This window comes from Engraulis encrasicolus, chromosome 14 (assembly GCF_034702125.1).
Source record: "Engraulis encrasicolus isolate BLACKSEA-1 chromosome 14, IST_EnEncr_1.0, whole genome shotgun sequence".
Lineage (NCBI taxonomy): Eukaryota > Metazoa > Chordata > Actinopteri > Clupeiformes > Engraulidae > Engraulis > Engraulis encrasicolus.
This window is the reverse complement of record NC_085870.1, coordinates 46,339,360-46,360,558: the sequence shown is the minus strand read 5'-3', so window position 1 is coordinate 46,360,558 and position 21,199 is coordinate 46,339,360. Positions and strand designations below refer to the sequence as shown.

The 21,199-nt window shown below is 46.1% G+C and overlaps 2 protein-coding genes across 2 annotated transcripts; both read right to left on the bottom strand.

The window, feature by feature from the left end:
* Positions 1-11,213: 11,213 nt before the first annotated feature.
* On the bottom strand, positions 11,214-16,182 carry LOC134463368 (G-protein coupled receptor 37-like 1). The gene is made up of 2 exons (XM_063216580.1): positions 15,406-16,182; positions 11,214-13,878 (listed from the first exon to the last, which is right to left on the bottom strand). Exons 1-2 carry the CDS (start codon positions 16,081-16,083, stop codon positions 12,805-12,807), a joined length of 1,752 nt encoding a protein of 583 aa, XP_063072650.1. The 5' UTR covers positions 16,084-16,182; the 3' UTR covers positions 11,214-12,804.
* Positions 16,183-17,307: 1,125 nt separating this feature from the next.
* LOC134463484 (G-protein coupled receptor 37-like 1) lies at positions 17,308-19,778 on the bottom strand. The gene is made up of 2 exons (XM_063216682.1): positions 18,999-19,778; positions 17,308-17,472 (listed from the first exon to the last, which is right to left on the bottom strand). Exons 1-2 carry the CDS (start codon positions 19,674-19,676, stop codon positions 17,308-17,310), a joined length of 843 nt encoding a protein of 280 aa, XP_063072752.1. The 5' UTR covers positions 19,677-19,778.
* Positions 19,779-21,199: the final 1,421 nt, after the last annotated feature.

Sequence of the window (21,199 nt, the reverse complement as noted above, 5' to 3'; positions counted from 1 at the left end):
ATCAGGTGTCACAACACATAGTACTACCCAAATCTGACCCTGATCAAAAGTTTTCATACCCTAGTCCAGGGGTTCCCAAACTTTACCACAACAAGGCCCCCCATATACCGGTAGATTCCAGCCAAGGCCCCCCTTACATGAGGCATGCCACACTATTTTTTCTGTGCACCCGGTTTCACAACTCGATGAAGTTGGTGCATTCCTAAACCCATTCAAGTACTACATTTGACTACTTTAGTTATTCAATTTATTAAATTATTCATTTTATAAGGGGTGTAACGCGCTCAACTGAAACAAAGTGAACAACTGGGTGCTCATTCCTCGAGAATATATGAATTAATATGCCCGACACTGAAGAAGGTTAACCCCGAAACGTCTTACGGGCAATAAACCACAAAAACTTGGAGTGCTGTCCTGCTCTTTATTTAATTTTGCTATTTGTTTCCTGCCAACCTGCCGCGGCCCCCCTGGCATCCCTTCGCAGCCTCCCATGGGTCCCCAGCCCCCACTTTGAAAACCACTACCCTAGTCTTTGATGCTGTGTACTGCTCCCTTTAACAGCATTGACCGGTTGAAATCTTTTGTGATACTTGTGGCTGAGGCTCTTTGTTTCCTCAAATGGCAAAATGGATCTGATTTCTGTAGTACCTCTGGTTGTCTTACCCAAACTACACATTGAGGTCTTCCAGGGACATGGCATCTTGGCAATGTGTATAAAAAACACAGCAATTCCTCCATCCAGTTCATCTTCCCTCAAGTGCTTTCTAATAGTTCTTGGCTGCCAGTTGGTCCCATCTAGACCAATAGGCCTATGGACTTCACCTGTGTCTAAAGTGGCCTTGACTAAGCAAGGCATTTAACCCACAAGTCCATGGACAGTGTCCAACACCCTGAACCTGATATCTGCGTAGGATTTCGGATAAGTGGCTTATAATATACTGTAATGTAACGCTGTGCATAATACGGTCACAGTTCTTTTTCCACAGACTTAATCCAGCAGAGGGCAGTGTCTGCCTTCTCCATTTCAACAGGCAAATGGCATGCCATGCACATGGGAGACTAGGGCTATGTCTCAAATGGCGCACTTTTGTCAGTGCATAGTGTACACAGTCCACTGAGGTCTTTAGTGCATAGTGTCGAGGGAAAATGTGAGCACTATGAACTGTGCCCTCGCTGGAAGTGAAGGCTGAGCACATTAGCCTGCCAAAATATGAGTTGGCTACTGTTTACAATGCACAGCGTCTGGTGCTTGTATTTTCATGTCCTTCACCCCAAAGGACAACAATCACACATACAATACTTTGGTTGGCATGTAAAGGTTGGTGTCCCATCAACATTACTTACAGAATTAGGAGACTGTTGACCAAACTCTTCTACTGAACTGAATGCCACATTTCCTCCGTGTCATTGTCAACATGGCCGCCGTTTAGTGGGTGCAGTGTCCATCATTCAAGCACTGCATTTTTCTGCCATCGTTAGGAGATCATCCTGGCACTTTCCGTGCACTGGCTCAACTGAAATGTTCAGCGTGAGCGCCCTATAGGCACTGAAAAACAGTGTCCGAAGAGCACAAGTGCTGCATTTGAGACACAGCCTAGGACTGAGGCCAACTCGCCTTCTTCCACTGACGTCTGTCCTTTTAGTCAAGACTCCCTACACAGTTGATGCACTTATGGGAAACACAATGACGACTCTAGAGAAACATCTGTGGTGGACACAGACAATATTGGCTGTCATGATTCATGGCAATATGATTGCCAAAAGAAGTATATCCAAAATGTTTTGACCCAATTCAGGAAGTTTACTAAACTTTTAACTTTCATGTAAATACTAAAAACATTGTAGTATAAAATTCTCTTTCTCGTTAATCTTGGATTTGGAAATAATTTTGGCATTTGGAAATAATTTTGGTGATCCTACTGCAAATCACCAATAAGGTTTGATCTGATGTAGAATCAGAGAATGCGACAAAAAATACGATTGTATGTCCTTCCTTACATACGTAGGCTACATTACATACATTGTATGCAAACTTCTGGTTTAAACTGTGCATACTGTACACCGCACGCACGCACGCACGCACGCACCGCACACACACACACACACACACACACACACACACACACACACACACACACACACACACACACACACACACACACGCGCGCGCACATGCACATGCACATGCACATATTCATTCCATCCACACACACACACACGCACACAAACACACACACACTCACACACACACACACACACACACACACACACACACACACACACACACACACACACACACACACACACACACACACACACACACACACACACACACACACACACACACACACACACACACACACACACAGACACACACATTTTCACACCCCCACAGTCTTTCACACAAACGTGGGTCTGCGTGTGTGTACACAAGATTTGTCAAGGTGTCATGTTTACACCTAAGTAGACTACCTAAGAAGTGATCGAGAGGCCCTTTACTCCTTAAAAACCTCATGGAAAACTTTATATCAAACAAGCAATCAACAGTCCTTCAAGCCATTTCCAGTGTACTGATAAAAAAGACCTCATGGAATAAAAACACCTGACATGACATAAGTAGCGTGTACAGACATGCAGCAGTGTGGGAAATGCATTCTTTCTACTGTTTGCCAAGATCTGGCAAAGTCATTCTGCTATTGTCAGCAAAGGTTGAGCATAATATAAGAATTAAGACAGTAAATAAACACTTCACATCACAGCTTCTTTTTTTACGTGTACTTACATGTATCAACATTTAGTTACCCTAATGGACATGGGCTAGGGGAGGTAAAGATTGGGAAAAGCGGTTCAGCCTGTGCCACTTAAAGATGAAATTAAGTTGATGAAACACTTTTTCCATTTATCCTTATGGTAGTAGCGTTCAAGGACATAACATTACATACGATACGATATGATACGATACGATATGATACGATACGATGTTATACGATTCGATACATGGAGCTTAGAACAACTGTAAGCTACAGCCACACCACAGATGTAGGCAAGATAGGGGACACAGACCTACAAACAGACATTCATACATGCATACATACATTCATAACAAGGGGACAATTTTCTCCATGGAGTAATAGTACTACATACAGTCCTAACCCTGCAGATTCAACAGAAGAATGGAATGATGTATGAAGGAATGTTCAAGTCTGTGCTGGCCCTGCTGGTACATGCATACTTCGTTAAACTGTACCTAAATAATGTACACTTGCAATAAAGTGTAACAATAATATACATAACATAATATAACCATAATAAACAAAGACAGTACAGCATCAATAAAAATATAACCCCTGTAACAGTGTAACAGAAGTGTCTTGCCTTGCTTTTGCCTTAATAATATAAATAAAGTGTTAAAAAAAAGAAGAAAGAAAGTATCAATAATACAGAAGCCTAAACTGGGCCTTGATTTACAGTCTGTAACAGTGAGCCAAACAGATGTGCCTTGCCTTGCTTTTGGCCTCTCATTCTTCCCTACAGATCTATGGGACGGACATGAACTCCACACTGGGAGCTACAGCTGGATACCCCATGCACACCGTTTATTTCCAGCCTCACCCTTTACTTGCCACTGCTCCTTTGTGGAAAAAGGAAAGGAGGCCCCTAACAGTACCACCAGAGATTCTTTAAGTATATAGAGATATGCCAATGTAGTAGGTTGCTATGGGCACCTAACATGACCAGGTTCCGGTCTGCCTAAAGGGGCGTGTCATAATGCTCCTAGGATTATATAGAACAGTCCTTAGGTCTGCTTAGGTCTGTCTAAAGGGGGATTTCCCCCCCCTCCCCCTTGCAATTGTACAACCCGGAAACAATAGGCCAATGGAACCTCTCTCTCTCTACTCTCTCTGGTACCACTGTGTATTCCACACTCTGTATATGGAGACACACGAATGTCTTTTTTTTATCTCCAAAGATATGCACAATACAAAATATTAATGAAACACACATATCCTTCTGAATTCCTTAACAGTGGTCATGGTGACAGAGAGAATATGGAAACTGGTGGAGAGCCATTTAGCGTGTCCTTTGTCCACAGCTTAAAATACTTGTCTGTGGGGTCTGAGGTTGTTAGGATTGTGTTGGACCAGCCGTTCCTGGGGGAGTGTGGGTGTGGGGGGGGTTCATTGTGAGCTTTGAGATTCATGCCGAAGTCCTTACTTTGAAAAGAGTTTCCCACCGATGTTGATTTTGGACGAAGGCTCTCAAGCTGGGTTGGTCTTTTATGCTCTCGGCTGCAGAGCCGTAGCCATCCAAGAGACATAGAGTGTGCTGTTGGTCGGGTGCTTTATGCTCTCGGCTGCAGACCTGTGTAGCTCTCCAAGACACTGAGAGTGTGCTGTTAGAACAGTATGACGTGACAGGTCATAAGGGCAGGAGGAGCAGACTTCATCCAAAGGATTTTGTTCCTCCTCCTGTATCTCCAAGTGCTAACCTAAATATACAGTAAACTAAACTAAAAGACTGTGGAAAAGGCCATAATGTGCATAAGCAACTTCCATTACACACTGACATGTTTCAGCATTCATCTTTCCTCTGTGGACATGGTCATGGACGAGAGAAAGAGAGAGAGAAAGAAAGAGAGAGAGAGAGAGAGAGAGAGAGAGACGGGAAGGGTGCAGTACATGTGTGGGTTTGAAAATAGCCGTTCTGGCTGCTCAGAACAAGAGTTGTGTTGATGAGGATGAGGTTGTTTTTTTCTAAAGCAGCCTGCCAGAGCCACATTTACCATACTGCAGCAGCAGCAGCGGCCGCCTGCCACCATGCTGTGTCTTCTCACGCCTCTTCACCCCCGGCGCTGAGAACAGGGGCGACAGGAAGAAGGAAGTGCTCAGCTGGACGCGTTGTGGGAGAAAGACACAGAGACCCGCTTGACGCCCAGCGCCCCTACTCTGAGCCCCAGGGTCTCACCGACTCTAGGCCTGGGCCCGGTCTGATCACACCAGGACCACTGATGGGTCACTGACACATGGAACCATGGGGGTTCTGTGTGTGTGCCACAGGGTTCTGCTGCCAGTGGCACCGGACTCTGCCCTGGGGAGTTCTGGAGCTCAGCTTCTGCCCCCATTCCGCTCAGTTCTGTTTGTTCTGCTACCAAGGCTGGCGCTGGGTACTGGCACTGGGGTACTGAAGTTGGTTGTTAGGGTGGTTGCCATGGAGCAACGAAAGGGGCTCTCAAGAGCGGGAGCTATATGTCGTTGCCTCTTTCTCTCTCTCTCTCTCTCTCTCTCTCTCTCTCTCTCTCTCTCTCTCTCTCTCTCTCTCTCTCTCTCTCTCTCTCTCTCTCTCTCTCTCTCTCTCACTCCCTCTCTCTTGCTCACTTGGCCACAGCCCACCACCCCCTCTGTGCTTTTGGACGGGAACAAGATAAACATTGTCCTCATAATGTCTGTCCCCATTCGAGGGAGTCTGTGCATGACTATATGTTACACGCATACACACACGTGCTTATTCATACATTCTTTATGGAATAATACACATGCTTATTCATGCAAGCACATGTGCATAATGCACATACAGTTGAAATAAAAAGTTAACTTACACTGTACCTAACATTGTTCCCTTACTTTCTGATATAAAATCAGATCAATGTCGTCTAGTGTAAGGTAATTTAGGATTATGAATTATTTCCTCAGACCAAAATGATTTCCAAATCAAAGAATAAGGAGAGACGTGGAGGTATCTAACCATTGAAAGTATCATCACCAGCTGTATAACTGTGTGGGGCGGGAGATGCACTGACTACAACAGGAAAGCCCAGCAACGTATAGTGAACACAGCTGGGAGGATCATCAAGGCACCTCTCCCCTCCCTGCAAGACATCTACTCCAGCCGCCTCACCCGCAAAACCCTCACAATTGTGAGGGATGAGACCCACCCAGCACACAACCTGATCCGTCTCCTGCCCTCTGGAAAGAGGTACGGGAGCCTACGGTCCAGAACCACCCGGCTTGCGAACACCTTCATCCACCAGGCCATCAAAATGCTGAACTCCCTCCACCCCCTCCCTACACGGTCTGCTCCACCAGGCAGACAGGAAGCTAAGACTCTCTCTCTCTCTCTCTCTCTCTCTCTCTCTCTCTCTCTCTCTCTCTCTCTCTCTCTCTCTCTCTCTCTCTCTCTCTCTCTCTCTCTCTCTCTCTCACACACACATACACACACACACCGCACACACACACACACAACCTATGGGACTACTCCACGTGACTGCACCTTACCTGCACTCTCTGATCTCCACTTCCAAGAACTGTTTGTTCTATGAGACTTGCACCTCCAGCTATGCTGCTAAATGCTAGACCACTGGACTACAATGGACCATGTTGGACGGCACAGTTTGACTTTTTGTATTCCACTATTGGACTGTACCTGCACTGAGTTCGAATCCCACTCAGACGCATGTTGATTTTCAAAATTCTATCATATGCAGTGTTCCTTAACCAACTTAAAATAGCATGTATGTCATTTAGTGTAAATGGCAAAGGTGCTGGATTAGAGATATGGAGGTTGTGAGTTCAAATCCCACTCGGACCCATGTTGATTTTCAAAATTATATCATATGAAGTGAAAGTGAAATTTAAGTGAAAGCCCATTGGGAAACTCCAACTCCCATTGTCATTGTGACACAGGACTCCACAGCACACAAGTGAACACTGCACACAATGAAATTGCATTTATGCCTCACCCGTGCAAGGGGGTAGCCCTCAGTGGCGCCCCATGGGGAGCAGTGCGGTGGGACGGTACCATGCTCAGGGTACCTCAGTCATGGAGGAGGATGGGGGAGAGCACTGGTTGATTACTCCCCCCACCAACCTGGCGGGTCGGGAGTCGAACCGGCAACCTCTGGGATGCAAGTCTGACGCTCTAACCGCTCACCCATGACTGCCCTAAATATATATATGCAGTGTTCCTTAGCCAACTTAAAATAGCATGTATGTAATTTAGTATATCCCCAAAACGCGGAACACTTTCAAAATGGCTGAATCCAAGATGGCTGAATTGTTTGGCCCATAACTGGATGGATTTGGATTTTTCCAACATTTCTTTCAGCGTTGTTTTCTCAATAGTAGTTTGTTTTTAATTTAGGTATAGAGATATCAAAAATAAAACTGCTCATCTCTGCCCCAAAAGGCAGGCCCGCTTCCAGCATTTTCTGTGAGAATGCAATCTAGTTTGCTTTGTATACTTTTGGTCAGTGTCTATTTTGAGGACCCATTTGCTGCCAACCTCCAATTTCTTGGCGGATTCTTTGAGATGTTGCTTCGATATTTTTTCACATACTGTTCTTTCTTCATGATGCCATGTCTTTTATGACACAAAAAATGTGGTTGTGTGTCCTTACATGCATTACATGCAGTGTATGTAAACTTCTGGTTTCAACTGTTCATACTGCACGCATTCATGCACACACACATTCAAATTCCCATTCATGGGGTGTGCTGTGGTGCAGTGCGCTAACTAAGACACCGTACCATATATGGGCGACCCGGGTTCGAGTGCGGACCAGGTCCTTGCCCAACCCTACCCCTTCTCTCTCTCCCACTCGCTCTTCCCCCTACCCCTTCTCTCTCTCCCACTCGCTCTTCCCCCTACCCCTTCTCTCTCTCCCACTCGCTCTTCCGTCATCTCTTCACTGTCCTATCCACATTAAAGGCATAAAAGCCCCCAAGAACATTCATACGCATGCACATATTCACACCCCCACAGTCTTTCACGGAATCGTGGGTCTGCTGGTACGTGATGCTATGGTGATATTGCACTCAAAACAATAAATATTATTATTATTATTATTATATTATTACGTGCCTGCGGTACACCAACGCTGTCAAACTGTCATGTTTACACTTATTAAGTACCTAAGAAGGGATCCATTGGCACTTCCAATGTACTCCTTAAAAACCTCATGGAAAACTTTATACCAAAGAAGTAATCAACGTCCCCTCTCCAGCCATTTCCAGTGTACTGATAAAAAAATGCTCATGGAATAAAAACACCTGCATGACATAAGGAGCGTGCACAGACTTGCAGCAGTGTGGGAAATGCATACTTGTGTGCTCCAGGTGTATGCCAAGGTCTGTCAAAGTCAGTCTGTCATTGTTGGCAAAAGTAGACCGAAATAACGTTGTTTAAAAAAAAAAAAAAAAAAAAAAAAAGACGTTTAAGGGGCTTTTGTGCCTTTATTGATAGGATATTGATAGGATAGGATATTGATAGGAGTGGAAATTATGACAGGAAGTGAGTGTAGGGAGACAGATGGGTAAGGGTCAGCAAACGGCCCGGGTCGGAATCGAACCTGGGTCGGCCGCATAGTAGACAAGTGCCCTACCGTTAGCGGCACGGTAGGGCCATAATGGTATTAAGACAGTAGATAAACACTTCATTTCAGGCTTCTTTTTTTTAGTGTATCATTTACACGTATTGACATTTAGCATTATGCACGACTTGTACTGAGCCCTAATGTACAACATAGTTATGGGAGGTAAAGAACTGGAAAAAGCTGTTCACCCCAAGTACATACAGTTACATGCTGGTACATATGCTCCATACTTTGTAAAACTGTACCTAAATAATGTACACTTAAAAGAAAATGTAGCCATAATAATCACAGTACAGTATCAATAAAAAAGAAACCTAAACCGGACCTTGATATGTGTTACGTTCCTCTTCTTTTTTTACAATGGTATCAATGATACAGAATCCTAAACTGAGCCTTGATTTACAGAACACAGTCTGTAGCAGTGAGCAAAACAGAAGTGCCTTGCCCTGCTTTTGGCCACACATTCTTCCCTAAAGCTCTATGGGACAGCCATGAAATCCACGCTGGCAAGTGCTACAGCTGGTCCCTTGCCGGCCTTTTATTTCCCACTTCACCCTTAACTTGCCTCTCCTCCTATGTGGAAAAAGAAGGGATGAAAAAGGCTAACAGTGCCACTGCTCCTATGGGGGAAAATAAGGGAAAAAAGTCTAACAGTAAATGCTCTTTTCCTTAGACCCACTGACAAACTGTCCCTATAGTATGTGATGATGTGAATAGGGCCACACATGTCCATAGAGAGAAAGTGTATGCTACAGGGAACCTTTTGTGGCAGTATACTGTATAAAATATGCTGCTTTTCCCCTCGTGTTAGACTCAAGACAGTGACTGTTATTTAAAAAGTGTCACACAGAAAGCCTCCTCTCTGTTGGGATGCTCCCAGTGTATCTGGTCGCACACAGTGAAGCTGTGTGTGTGTGTGTGTGTGTGTGTGTGTGTGTGTGTGTGTGTGTGTGTGTGTGTGTGTGTGTGTGTGTGTGTGTGTGTGTGTGTGTGTGTGTGTGTGTGTGTGTGTGTCTGTGTCTGTGTGTCTGTGTTTGTGTTTGTGTGTGTGAATGTCTGTGGCCAGTCAAGGCCAGGCCGTCACAACAACACGACACAGCATAGCACAGGGCCCCTATCTGATCGTCTGTCTGTCTGTCTGTCTGTCTGTCTGTGCTGGGGCTGCTTTGGAGGAGACAGCGGCAGCATGGGTTCCCTTTGTCAGCGAGACAGACAGAACAGGGGCCTTTTCTCCCCCTGGAGGTCACACAAGCCTTTCTTTCTTTCTTTCTTTCTTGCTTTCTTTCTTTTGTTCATTCTGTTTTTCTTTTTTTCCCTCTCTGTCTGTCTCTGTCTCTCTCTTTCTCTGGTCCTGTTTGTGATGGCAGTGTTCTCAACCAAAGTGCCTCGCTCTCTCACTCACGTGAGATGAGAAAAGGCCAGTGGTCTAACAGACGGAAAACCCCACTCGAGTGGAGATGACAGAGGGGACACATGACGAGCAAGACTGAAAACGCTGTGCTGTTGTTATGTTGCTGATGCTGAGTGTTCAGTGCTCAGTACAGTTGGATGAGCCTACATATCACAGCATGGTTTGACAGTCCCCCTTCATCCAGTTTAGCATGCATGCATCACACACCTAATGAGTACTAGACACGGTGGTGATTTAACGCTGAGCTGTTAAACTGTGCTGGGAAAGAAGCCATCGGTTCACCATACATCTCCCATATGAAAAGCGTTGGCAGATTAGACAATAACCATCAGCGAGACCACCACAGACTCCCTTTTATAACGAGAAGAAATACAGGGGGCTTCACAGGTCAAGCTTTGGTTGCCAAAGATGTTTGTGTACTCAGCTGTGCGGTTGGGGCAGTTCATTACAGACACACTTAATGCTTTTTGACCACGGCTTCTGAAGAGCTAACGACCTCGATTTATTTCGGAGCGGACGTCTGGTCGCTCATATTAATGAAGCCGGGCATAATGCTCCTGAATTGGAGGCCTATGCTGCGCTGGTCTGGTCTGGGATGGAATGGGATGGGATGGGGGCTGAGCTGGCATGCTGGTTGCTTGGGGCCAGGCAGGCAGGACAGGCAGGGCCTCACGTGCAACAAGTGCATGTGGCGAGAGCAGCCAAAATTGTCCCTTCAGAAGAGGAGGAGGAGGAGGAGGAGGAGGAGGAGCAGGGGACCAAAAGAAGAAGAAAAGAAGAAAAGGGGGAGAAGGGAGAGAAAAAAAACACAAACGCTGTCATGGCAACGGGTGAAGGGCGGCGGGGCAGAGAGAGTGTGAGTTCTGTATTCACACGCTTTGCCTCTCCGCTCCTCTCCGCTCCCTCCTCTCCCTCGTCTCCTCTCCTCAGTCCTCACTCAGTTGTCTCTGGAGTACGCGCTTGAATGCAACAGTCGCTTAGCAACCCCGTCAGTGGCTGGGTATGGGTATTGATATTCACTGAGGGGGCTCAAAGGAGGGGGGTGGGTGGAGGGGAGCTAGTGAGGTGGGTGGGGTTGGGTTGGGCTGGGTTGTTTGGGGGTGTGGTGGGAGTAAAGTGGAGGAGCCCGGAACAATAGTGTCCTTATGAGAACCTCGATTCCTTCTGGTGTGGCGAGCGACTAACGTGGGAGGGCAAATATTTCAGGCCGGCCGGGAGAGCCGAGCCGCCCTGAGCCAACCAGCAGCACACAACAAACGGCCCCAAAGCAAGTCTCAAGTCCGAAAGCAGGCGAGCAAGCAGGCAAGCAGCCCCCTCTCAACAGCCAGCCTGTTCTGTCCTGTTCCTGTCCCATCTCAATACGCGCACACACACACAGACACAGCTTCTGTTAATGTGTCTGTGTTAAAGAAAAAAAGAGAAAGACTGAGAAAGAAAGAGGAGGGAAAACAAGTTTGAGTGTGTCAAATGGCAGACACGGCTTGGGTGACTGACTGAGTGGTTTTGTTGTGTGGCGTTCTTGTTGTTGTTGACAATGCTGGGTAGTTCACTAGCTTGGCCCACATTTGCATTAAAGAGTGAACTACAATTAGAACAACTTCTTTTATTGGGTCCGACTCGGTACAAACGAAATGCGAATACACACGACAACTGAAATAAGAAAGGCCTGTAACTGCATTATGTTTTCCCTCAAGTTCCCTTATACTGACTCGGGAAAGAATATCAAACAATTAACATTTAAGAAAAGAAACAGAATCAGTCAAACATTTAATCAAAAATGACTTGACATTTACTAAGGACATTTACGGATTGAGATGTAATTTGTTGAGATTCTCAATCACAGATTACAATCACAAATGCTCTTGATAAGACACACATTTACAAAGAATTACTTTCCAAGCCCAGAGGCAACAAAAGTTATGTTTAATGCCAGCTATCTACCTTCAGGCTGGTACATACCACAGCACTGACAGCAGATATGAAACAAACGTGTCTATTTGCTTTAGAAATAAACCGTATTGGACTAGAAGTCTCGCTATCCATGAAAACATTAAAAAACAAATCTACTCTATCAATGATATCTCTCAGTCAAGAAGGCCAAGACAAACTAGCGGAGTCTGTCCAACAGCATTGTCATGTACAGTGTTATATTCATACGTGGAGAAACACAAAGATAATTGTATGCATTGCCTTGAGTTATCTAACAATAATGTGAGTAGGCCTGATACAGAAACCCAGCTTTGTGGACGTGTGGAGTAATGTGGTGCGCTGATGAATACAGAACGCAGCATCACATTCCTCCACTTGTTCATTATGCACAAGAGAGAAAAAAAAGAGGTTAGCAAAACAGAAGACAAAAGGCCATCGGTCGAGTCAAAACGCCGGAGGAAAAAAAGGAAACGTCACTGGACTCAAAATTGACCACATTTGAAAAGTCCTTTAAAAAGAAAGAAAGAAGGGGAAAAACACACACTCACACACACACATCAGGATAATAGAGACCACACACACACACATCGTTCACATTTCCGGATGTAGAATTTGGACGAGTCATTTTTGACGAATGGGAAGGGGAAGTTTCTTATTATGCCCTTTATAGCACTCCGCATTCCTTCATTTTGAATTTCACTCTGGAGCTTCTTGTCTTGTTCAAATCAATATGGGCATTGAAGAGCTGTAATGTCTGCTCTAATGGATTTTGAAGCCACATTATATGATCCGGGCTACAAGCTGTAATAGTTTACATACAGGGATGGGGTATTTCAGCAAACACATGTAACAGTATCAGCAAAAAGAACAATAACAATCTCCTTGTATGACATGAGTTGGTCGTGATGTGTCCTCTTCCCTTGTGATTTCCATCTGTCAGGCACCTCCAGGCCTCTGAGGAGAGAGACTAGAGTAGGCCATGAGACCAGAAGTCAGTGCGCCTGGTTCAGTGACGTTATTAGACATGAGGTCCATAGGCTCGCCCCAAACCCCCCAACCCACCCACTTCAGTTTGCACCCCCTAACCTACTCCTTCTCAACATGGGGTGCCTAGGGCCAGGATGGAGGAGTTATCCTTCGCCTTATCAAACAGAATAGCAGGAGGTGTCGAGCCTGAGACTATCTTGAGCTTGTCTGTGGTGGTGGTAGTGGTGGTGTTGGCGGTAGTGATAGTGGTGATGGCTTTGGTATCCTCCAAGGGCACTGAGGAGGTGGGCGAGGAGGCGGTGGTGGCTGTGGCAGCCGTGGAGCGTGTGGAGGAGCCCGAAGACGAGGAGGAAGAGGAGGAAGAGGAGGAGGAGTTGGAGCGTCCCGGCAGGCACTCATCGCAGCAGCAGCAGCAGCAGTCCATGAAGGCCTGGCCCAGCGCGCGGCACAGGCACAGCAGGATGACCGGCGTGGCGGCAGCCCGGGCAAACATCAGGAACTGGCCAATCAGCTGCAGGAGAGCCAGCGTCGCCGCCGAGACCTCCAGCCCGGCGTAGGCCAGCGTGATGTTGGCCGCGTTCTCCGGCAGGCCGCAGACGGCGAACATGGTGGCTAGCGCCAGGACCGTGTGGGTCAGCTGACGCTCGCGCCGCCGCTGCTGCTGCCTCTTGGGCGAGGAGGATGAGGACGAGGAGGTGCAGGTGGAGGACGAGGAGGTGGTGGAGGGCGAGAGCGGGCGCCCCTTCGTCCCCTTCTTCCCTGTCCCCGTGTCCGCCGCGGCCTGCTTCGTCTCCTCGGCCACATGGCGTGTGAGCAGATGGCACGCCAGCGTGAAGAGCAGCGGCAGGCAGTAGAAGCAGCCAAAGGACCACCACATGCGCGCCTCGTGGTAGGTGAGCACCAGCGAGTACACCGACTCGGGCAGCTCCACGGAGGGCCGGCGCACGCAGGAGTCCAGCGGCAGGCCGGTACCCGGCGCCAGCTCCTGGTGCAGCTGCCACAGCAGCAGCTCGGGGACGGCCAGCACCATGGAGCCCACCCAGATGACCGACAGCTTGGCCAGGATGGACTGGCAGGGCTCCACGGGGCGGCGCAGGGGCCTGGGCTGCGGGCTGGTGGCCACGTGGAAGCGGTCGATGCTCAGCGCACACAGGCTGAAGGTGGCCACCCCCAGGGACGTCACCTGGAGAGGGGTGGGGAGGAGAGGGCAGAGGAGAGGAGAAGAGGGGGTGGAGGGGGATAGGAGAGAGGGGGAAGATGTGGTGGGAGGAAGAGAGGGGATGATGGGATGGGAAGGGAGGAGAGTGAGGGAGGAAGAGAGAGAGACGAGAGGGATGTAGGGAAGGAGAGGGAGGAAGAAAAAGAGGGAATGTTGGGATGGGAAGGGAGGAAAGGAGAGAGGAAGACACAGAGGAAGATGACGAGGGAAGAAGAGGGAGGGATGGAGAAGGAGAGGGAAAGGGTGGAATAAGGGAGGAAATGATGGGGAGACAGAGAAGGTAAAGAGAGAACAATAATAGATTGGTAAAGAGAGAGAACGCGCAGACATCACACATGAACTTCACAGTTAGATCACTGCACTTATTGAGGGACAACATAACGTTCAACAGAACAACATAACGAAGAACCAATACACTCATTTTCAGTGTGAGGCCCTTGAGAAAATAATAAAGCCATGGCGAGTGGTGATGGAGGTGGTGGTGAGGAAATTCCTGGCGCCATGGAAATTGGGAGGACTAAAATGTTTCATGTGACACGTTCATTGGCATTAAACTGTGACACCTTGTTTAAAATCCATATTCAACCATAGGCCTGAAGTTCCACATGGAACTGTGAGACATTCTTTGATAAATGGTGACTTAATTCTAGCCTCGTGCGCCATCCTACGTACTTCCACCAAGACACTTGGCTCCGCACTATGAATGACATGAATACGAAATGGAAATGGTAGTATTATGGGATGGTCAGGACCAGGCTAACTTAATTCCTCCATACGACAGAAGCTCTTCTAGAAAAGTTACTAGTATGGTAATTTAATTTTATTTATGGGCTTTCCCATATAGGCTACTTCCTGTGACTCTACACAAAAGCCAGGCTGATCATTTCTCTTATTAGTAAAAACTGTTTCTACCCCAGTCTACTTATGGTCTTACTCTGTGTGACCAGTAGGCCTACATATTGAACTGCACAAAATCCAGACTGTTAATTTCCTTACTTCGGCAACCACCACACATTTAGCGTAGAGACAGTATTAGTAGTTTTTCCTACTGGTTACACTGCTGAGTGTGAACCATGACCAAGTAGACCTGCATAATGTTCAACCACAAACAGCCCATGTGTTGTTGATGCCATCCGGTGCCACTGCTGGTGCCAATATGAGATTCTGGCCTTTTAAATGTATCTAGGACAACAAGTAGACGGTTTGTCACTTGAGGGCCGTTTGACCTAAATCTGGTCTCATTTAAAGTCGTAATGGCTCAATTAATTAGTCTTCCCTCCAGACAAATAACTTAGTGAATGGGTAATTTGCATGACAAAGTCTCTCCACTAGTAAAGGCAAAATGAGGGGGCAGGACAAACTAGCTCACTGAGAAGATATACACTTCCAAAACAGATAAAAAATACTGCCTAAAAACTAAATTTACTGTCATGTGTTAAACGTACTTTACCCCATATAATTCTTCTGATGTTTTTAATGACTACAACTCACCTCCATGTAAGGCACAATTCTACAGGAGAGGTCTCCCATCAGCCTCCTCTTGGTCAGCTCATTAAAGATAACTATTGGCAGACAGAAAAAGAGCACGAGGAAATCCCAGAAGGCCAGGCTGGCCAGGATGCAATTCCACGCAGTTTTCATGTAATAGTTGTGCCACACGATGCACATCACTGCCAGGTTACCAATGATGCCCACGGCGAACACCATGAGCGACAGGAGCATCACGGCATAGGCGCCATAGGAGCTGTCAGTCACTGGGTAGAGAGGGTTGTGGATACGAATCGAATTTGTGTCATTCCTGACTTCTCTGTGTGTTTTGTTTGGGAAATGTACATTGCTTGGGGTTGTGAAAAAGCCGTCTGGGTCATGAGGTCTTGGGTCCCTGAGGTTGTGGAGCTCCTGTCTCTCCCGTTGTCTGGATCGTCCATCTTTTGCACCCCGTGTTACCCTCTTTGGGGTTTCCTCGTGGTTTGCATGCTCTGGCACATCCATATCTCCTGTTGTGTATGATTTGGCGTAAATTGGAAATTGCATCGCAGTAGTGGTGCCCGATAATCCACCTGGTAACATTCCCATAGGAGAGTTCGAGGAATCCAGTGCGTCCTGTAGCGGTTTTGCCTGGAGGGGCTCGGCCAACCCCAACATTAAGATTAAAAAAGATCCCAACATTATATCCGTTCAGATATCCAACAGTTTCGAAAAAGAGCCTTAGAATAAAATAATAACCATAAAAAACACACACGTCTTCAAAATGATGGCCAAATAATTTACGACCCTGCACGCTCCCGTTGAAAGTGAGACACTACAGCCTCGGGTGAGATGCTCTGAAGTTTGGAACAACTCTCCATTCTCCCAGTCCGTTACTCAAGGACAACCTCGCTGCGCACTTGCCTGTCTCCAAAGCCCTCTAGTGTTCAAATATGGTCATAGGATGAAGCGAAGGTCTGTGTGGAGGGTCTGTGGCTTGTATGGTCATGGTATCCTATGTTTTTACTTGGTTGCGTGCATGGTGCACTTGTTGCTCAATGCTCACTCCGTAGGAAAAGGAATTTGCAAATGTGTAAAGATTATCTTCAGGGCGCAAGAACTGTGTCAATGTGAAAGCATACAAATCTGAATACACATATTGAGTGTGTCAAGATAGAGGTATTTAAGTTGATAGGGCCCGGCCTATAGGCCTATAAGCTGAATTAATATGTCCATATATCTGCGAAGCCGGGACTTTATTTTAAAAAGTTATCATAACATTTATATTGTTAACAATTTATTGTTTGTGGTCATTAGCAGTGCACTGTTTATTGCAATGTAGCTTTTTTTTTTAACATGACAGCCTTATTAGATTGCCTGTTGTGGCCCATCATGCAAACATGACTGCGATAGTGTTGATGGTTGTAAAGTTGAATATTTGCAGTGTTTAATTGCCCGGTCATTTCAGCCCAAGGAGTTATTGTTATTGTTATGAGTTAACTGATAGGCCAGTCATGTCAAATTGTTATTGTCAGATTGCATGAAAGCAAAGCATGTAGGTCCCATTTCAACACCTGAAGATAATGACCTTCGGAGACCTTCGGTCATATCTTATAATCTGCATGGCATTGAGTTACCACATCAGATTTACCCAACACACATTTCAAGTTGCACTATTTCCCGATAGACTGGAAAGAGAGGGTACTTTTTCATAGTTACATAACACAATGCAGCCATTATTTCCCCCCCCCCCCCAGGATTATAGGCCTATGCTTTATTACAGGACACAGAAATATGCATTTGTAGCCTATCATTATTTATAAGGAAAACAAGTGTTGAAGTTCCTGTAAATAACCAGTGACATGTGCAATAGGCCTATATTCACATATAAGTCCAACCAACATACAAAGTCAACTATGAAGCATATTAACCGCCCTGCCTCTGCTCTGCAGCGAGTGGATCAGCTGGCTGTTGGATTTCGAGTGGTGATGTTGAGCACTGGCACAGTCTGGGCTGCGGGCTGGTGGCCACGTGGAAGCGGTCGATGCTCAGCGCACACAGGCTGAAGGTGGCCACCCCCAGGGACGTCACCTGGAGAGGGGTGGGGAGGAGAGGGCAGAGGAGAGGAGAAGAGGGGGTGGAGGGGGATAGGAGAGAGGGGGAAGATGTGGTGGGAGGAAGAGAGGGGATGATGGGATGGGAAGGGAGGAGAGTGAGGGAGGAAGAGAGAGAGACGAGAGGGATGTAGGGAAGGAGAGGGAGGAAGAAAAAGAGGGAATGTTGGGATGGGAAGGGAGGAAAGGAGAGAGGAAGACACAGAGGAAGATGACGAGGGAAGAAGAGGGAGGGATGGAGAAGGAGAGGGAAAGGGTGGAATAAGGGAGGAAATGATGGGGAGACAGAGAAGGTAAAGAGAGAACAATAATAGATTGGTAAAGAGAGAGAACGCGCAGACATCACACATGAACTTCACAGTTAGATCACTGCACTTATTGAGGGACAACATAACGTTCAACAGAACAACATAACGAAGAACCAATACACTAATTTTCAGTGTGAGGCCCTTGAGAAAATAATAAAGCCATGGCGAGTGGTGATGGAGGTGGTGGTGAGGAAATTCCTGGCGCCATGGAAATTGGGAGGACTAAAATGTTTCATGTGACACGTTCATTGGCATTAAACTGTGACACCTTGTTTAAAATCCATATTCAACCATAGGCCTGAAGTTCCACATGGAACTGTGAGACATTCTTTGATAAATGGTGACTTAATTCTAGCCTCGTGCGCCATCCTACGTACTTCCACCAAGACACTTGGCTCCGCACTATGAATGACATGAATATGAAATGGAAATGGTTGTATTATGGGATGGTCAGGATCAGGCTAACTTAATTCCTCCATACGACAGAAGCTCTTCTAGAAAAGTTACTAATATGGTCATTTAATTTTATTTCTGGGCTTTCCCATATAGGCTACTTCCTGTGACTCTACACAAAAGCCAGGCTGATCATTTCTCTTATTAGTAAAAACTGTTTCTACCCCAGTCTACTTATGGTCTTACTCTGTGTGACCAGTAGGCCTACATATTGAACTGCACAAAATCCAGACTGTTAATTTCCTTACTTCGGCAACCACCACACATTTAGCGTAGAGACAGTATTAGTAGTTTTTCCTACTGGTTACACTGCTGAGTGTGAACCATGACCAAGTAGACCTGCATAATGTTCAACCACAAACAGCCCATGTGTTGTTGATGCCATCCGGTGCCACTGCTGGTGCCAATATGAGATTCTGGCCTTTTAAATGTATCTAGGACAACAAGTAGACGGTTTGTCACTTGAGGGCCGTTTGACCTAAATCTGGTCTCATTTAAAGTCGTAATGGCTCAATTAATTAGTCTTCCCTCCAGACAAATAACTTAGTGAATGGGTAATTTGCATGACAAAGTCTCTCCACTAGTAAAGGCAAAATGAGGGGGCAGGACAAACTAGCTCACTGAGAAGATATACACTCCCAAAACAGATAAAAAATACTGCCTAAAAACTAAATTTACTGTCATGTGTTAAACGTACTTTACCCCATATAATTCTTCTGATGTTTTCATGACCAGAACTCACCTCCATGTAAGGCACAATTCTACAGGAGAGGTCTCCCATCAGCCTCCTCTTGGTCAGCTCATTAAAGATAACTATTGGCAGACAGAAAAAGAGCACGAGGAAATCCCAGAAGGCCAGGCTGGCCAGGATGCAATTCCACGCAGTTTTCATGTAATAGTTGTGCCACACGATGCACATCACTGCCAGGTTACCAATGATGCCCACGGCGAACACCATGAGCGACAGGAGCATCACGGCATAGGCGCCATAGGAGCTGTCAGTCACTGGGTAGAGAGGGTTGTGGATACGAATCGAATTTGTGTCATTCCTGACTTCTCTGTGTGTTTTGTTTGGGAAATGTACATTGCTTGGGGTTGTGAAAAAGCCGTCTGGGTCATGAGGTCTTGGGTCCCTGAGGTTGTGGAGCTCCTGTCTCTCCCGTTGTCTGGATCGTCCATCTTTTGCACCCCGTGTTACCCTCTTTGGGGTTTCCTCGTGGTTTGCATGCTCTGGCACATCCATATCTCCTGTTGTGTATGATTTGGCGTAAATTGGAAATTGCATCGCAGTAGTGGTGCCCGATAATCCACCTGGTAACATTCCCATAGGAGAGTTCGAGGAATCCAGTGCGTCCTGTAGCGGTTTTGCCTGGAGGGGCTCGGCCAACCCCAACATTAATATTAAAAAAGATCCCAACATTATATCCGTTCAGATATCCAACAGTTTCGAAAAAGAGCCTTATAATAAAATAATAACCATAAAAAACACGCACGTCTTCAAAATGACGGCCAAATAATTTACGACCCTGCAAGCTCCCGTTGAAAGTGAGACACTACAGCCTCGGGTGAGATGCTCTGAAGTTTGGAACAACTCTCCATTCTCCCAGTCCGTTACTCAAGGACAACCTCGCTGCGCATTTGCCTGTCTCCAAAGCCCTCTAGTGTTCAAATATGGTCATAGGATGAAGCGAAGGTCTGTGTGGAAGCTCTGTGGCTTGTATGGTCATCGTATCCTATGTTTTTACTTGGCTGCGTGCATGCATGGTGCACTTTTTGCTCACTCCGTAGGAAAAGGAATATGCAAATGTGTAAAGATTATCTTCAGGGCGCAAGAACTGTGTCAATGTGAAAGCATACAAATCTGAATACACATATTGAGTGTGTCAAGATAGAGATATTTAAGTTGATAGGGCCCGGCCTAATAGGCCTATAAGCTGAATTAATATGTCCATATATCTGTGAAGCCGTGACTTTATTTTAAAAAGTTATCATAAAACATATTTATATTGTTAATAATTTATTGTTTGTGGTCATTAGCAGTGCACTGTTTATTGCAATGAAGCTTTTTATTTAACATGACAGCCTTATTAGATTGCCTGACTGCGATAGTGTTGATGGCTGTAAAGTTGAATATTTGCTGTGTATAATTGCCCGGTCATTTCAGCCCAAGGAGTTATTATTTAAAATTGATATTTGGAGGCCAGTCATGCCATATTGCTATTGTCAGATTGCATGAAAGCAAAGCATGTAGGTCCCATTCAACACCTGAAGATTATGACCTTTGGAGACCTTCGGCCGTATCTTATAATCTGCATGGCATCGAGTTACCACATCAGATTTACCCAACACACATTTCAAGTTGCACTACTTCCCGATAGACTGGAAAGAGAGGGTACTTTTTCATCGCTACATAACACAATGCAGCCATTATTTTCACACCCCAGGATTATAGGCCTATGCATTATTACACGACACAGAAATATGCAATTGTAGCCTATCATTATTTATAAGGACAACTTGAAGTTCTTGTAGATGACCAGTGACATGTGCAGTAGGCCTATATTCACATATAATTCCAACCAACATGCAAAGTCAACTATGAAGCATATTGCCAGCCCTGCCTCTGCTCTGCAGCGAGTGGATCAGCTGGCTGTTGGATTTCAGGTGGTGATGTTGAGCACTGGCACAGTCTGAATTTGGGGTGATGGCAATCCCCTTGCTCATATAAAAAAAAAGAAATACATGCAACTCATGAAACCATAGAGTATGCAAATGTTTTATAGCAGATACTGTTACCAGGGCCGCTGACAGCTTTGGCTGGGCCCAGGACAAGGTCCTCCGAAAGGGCCCCCCACCCAATACATTTAATGTAATGCCCCATCTCCCTGGGCCCGGGACAGCAGACCCCTTTGTCCCCCCTTGTCAGCTTCTCTGAATGTTACT

Bases quoted from the DNA above. Each gene is read 5' to 3' on its own strand.
- LOC134463368 (XM_063216580.1), bottom strand. From the start codon at position 16,083: ATGTTGGGATCTTTTTTAATCTTAATGTTGGGGTTGGCCGAGCCCCTC. The intron at 13,879-15,405 runs GTGAGTTGTAGT...ACCCCTCTCCAG, and splicing joins GAATTGTGCCTTACATGGAG to GTGACGTCCCTGGGGGTGGC.
- LOC134463484 (XM_063216682.1), bottom strand. From the start codon at position 19,676: ATGTTGGGATCTTTTTTAATATTAATGTTGGGGTTGGCCGAGCCCCTC. The intron at 17,473-18,998 runs GTGAGTTCTGGT...ACCCCTCTCCAG, and splicing joins GAATTGTGCCTTACATGGAG to GTGACGTCCCTGGGGGTGGC.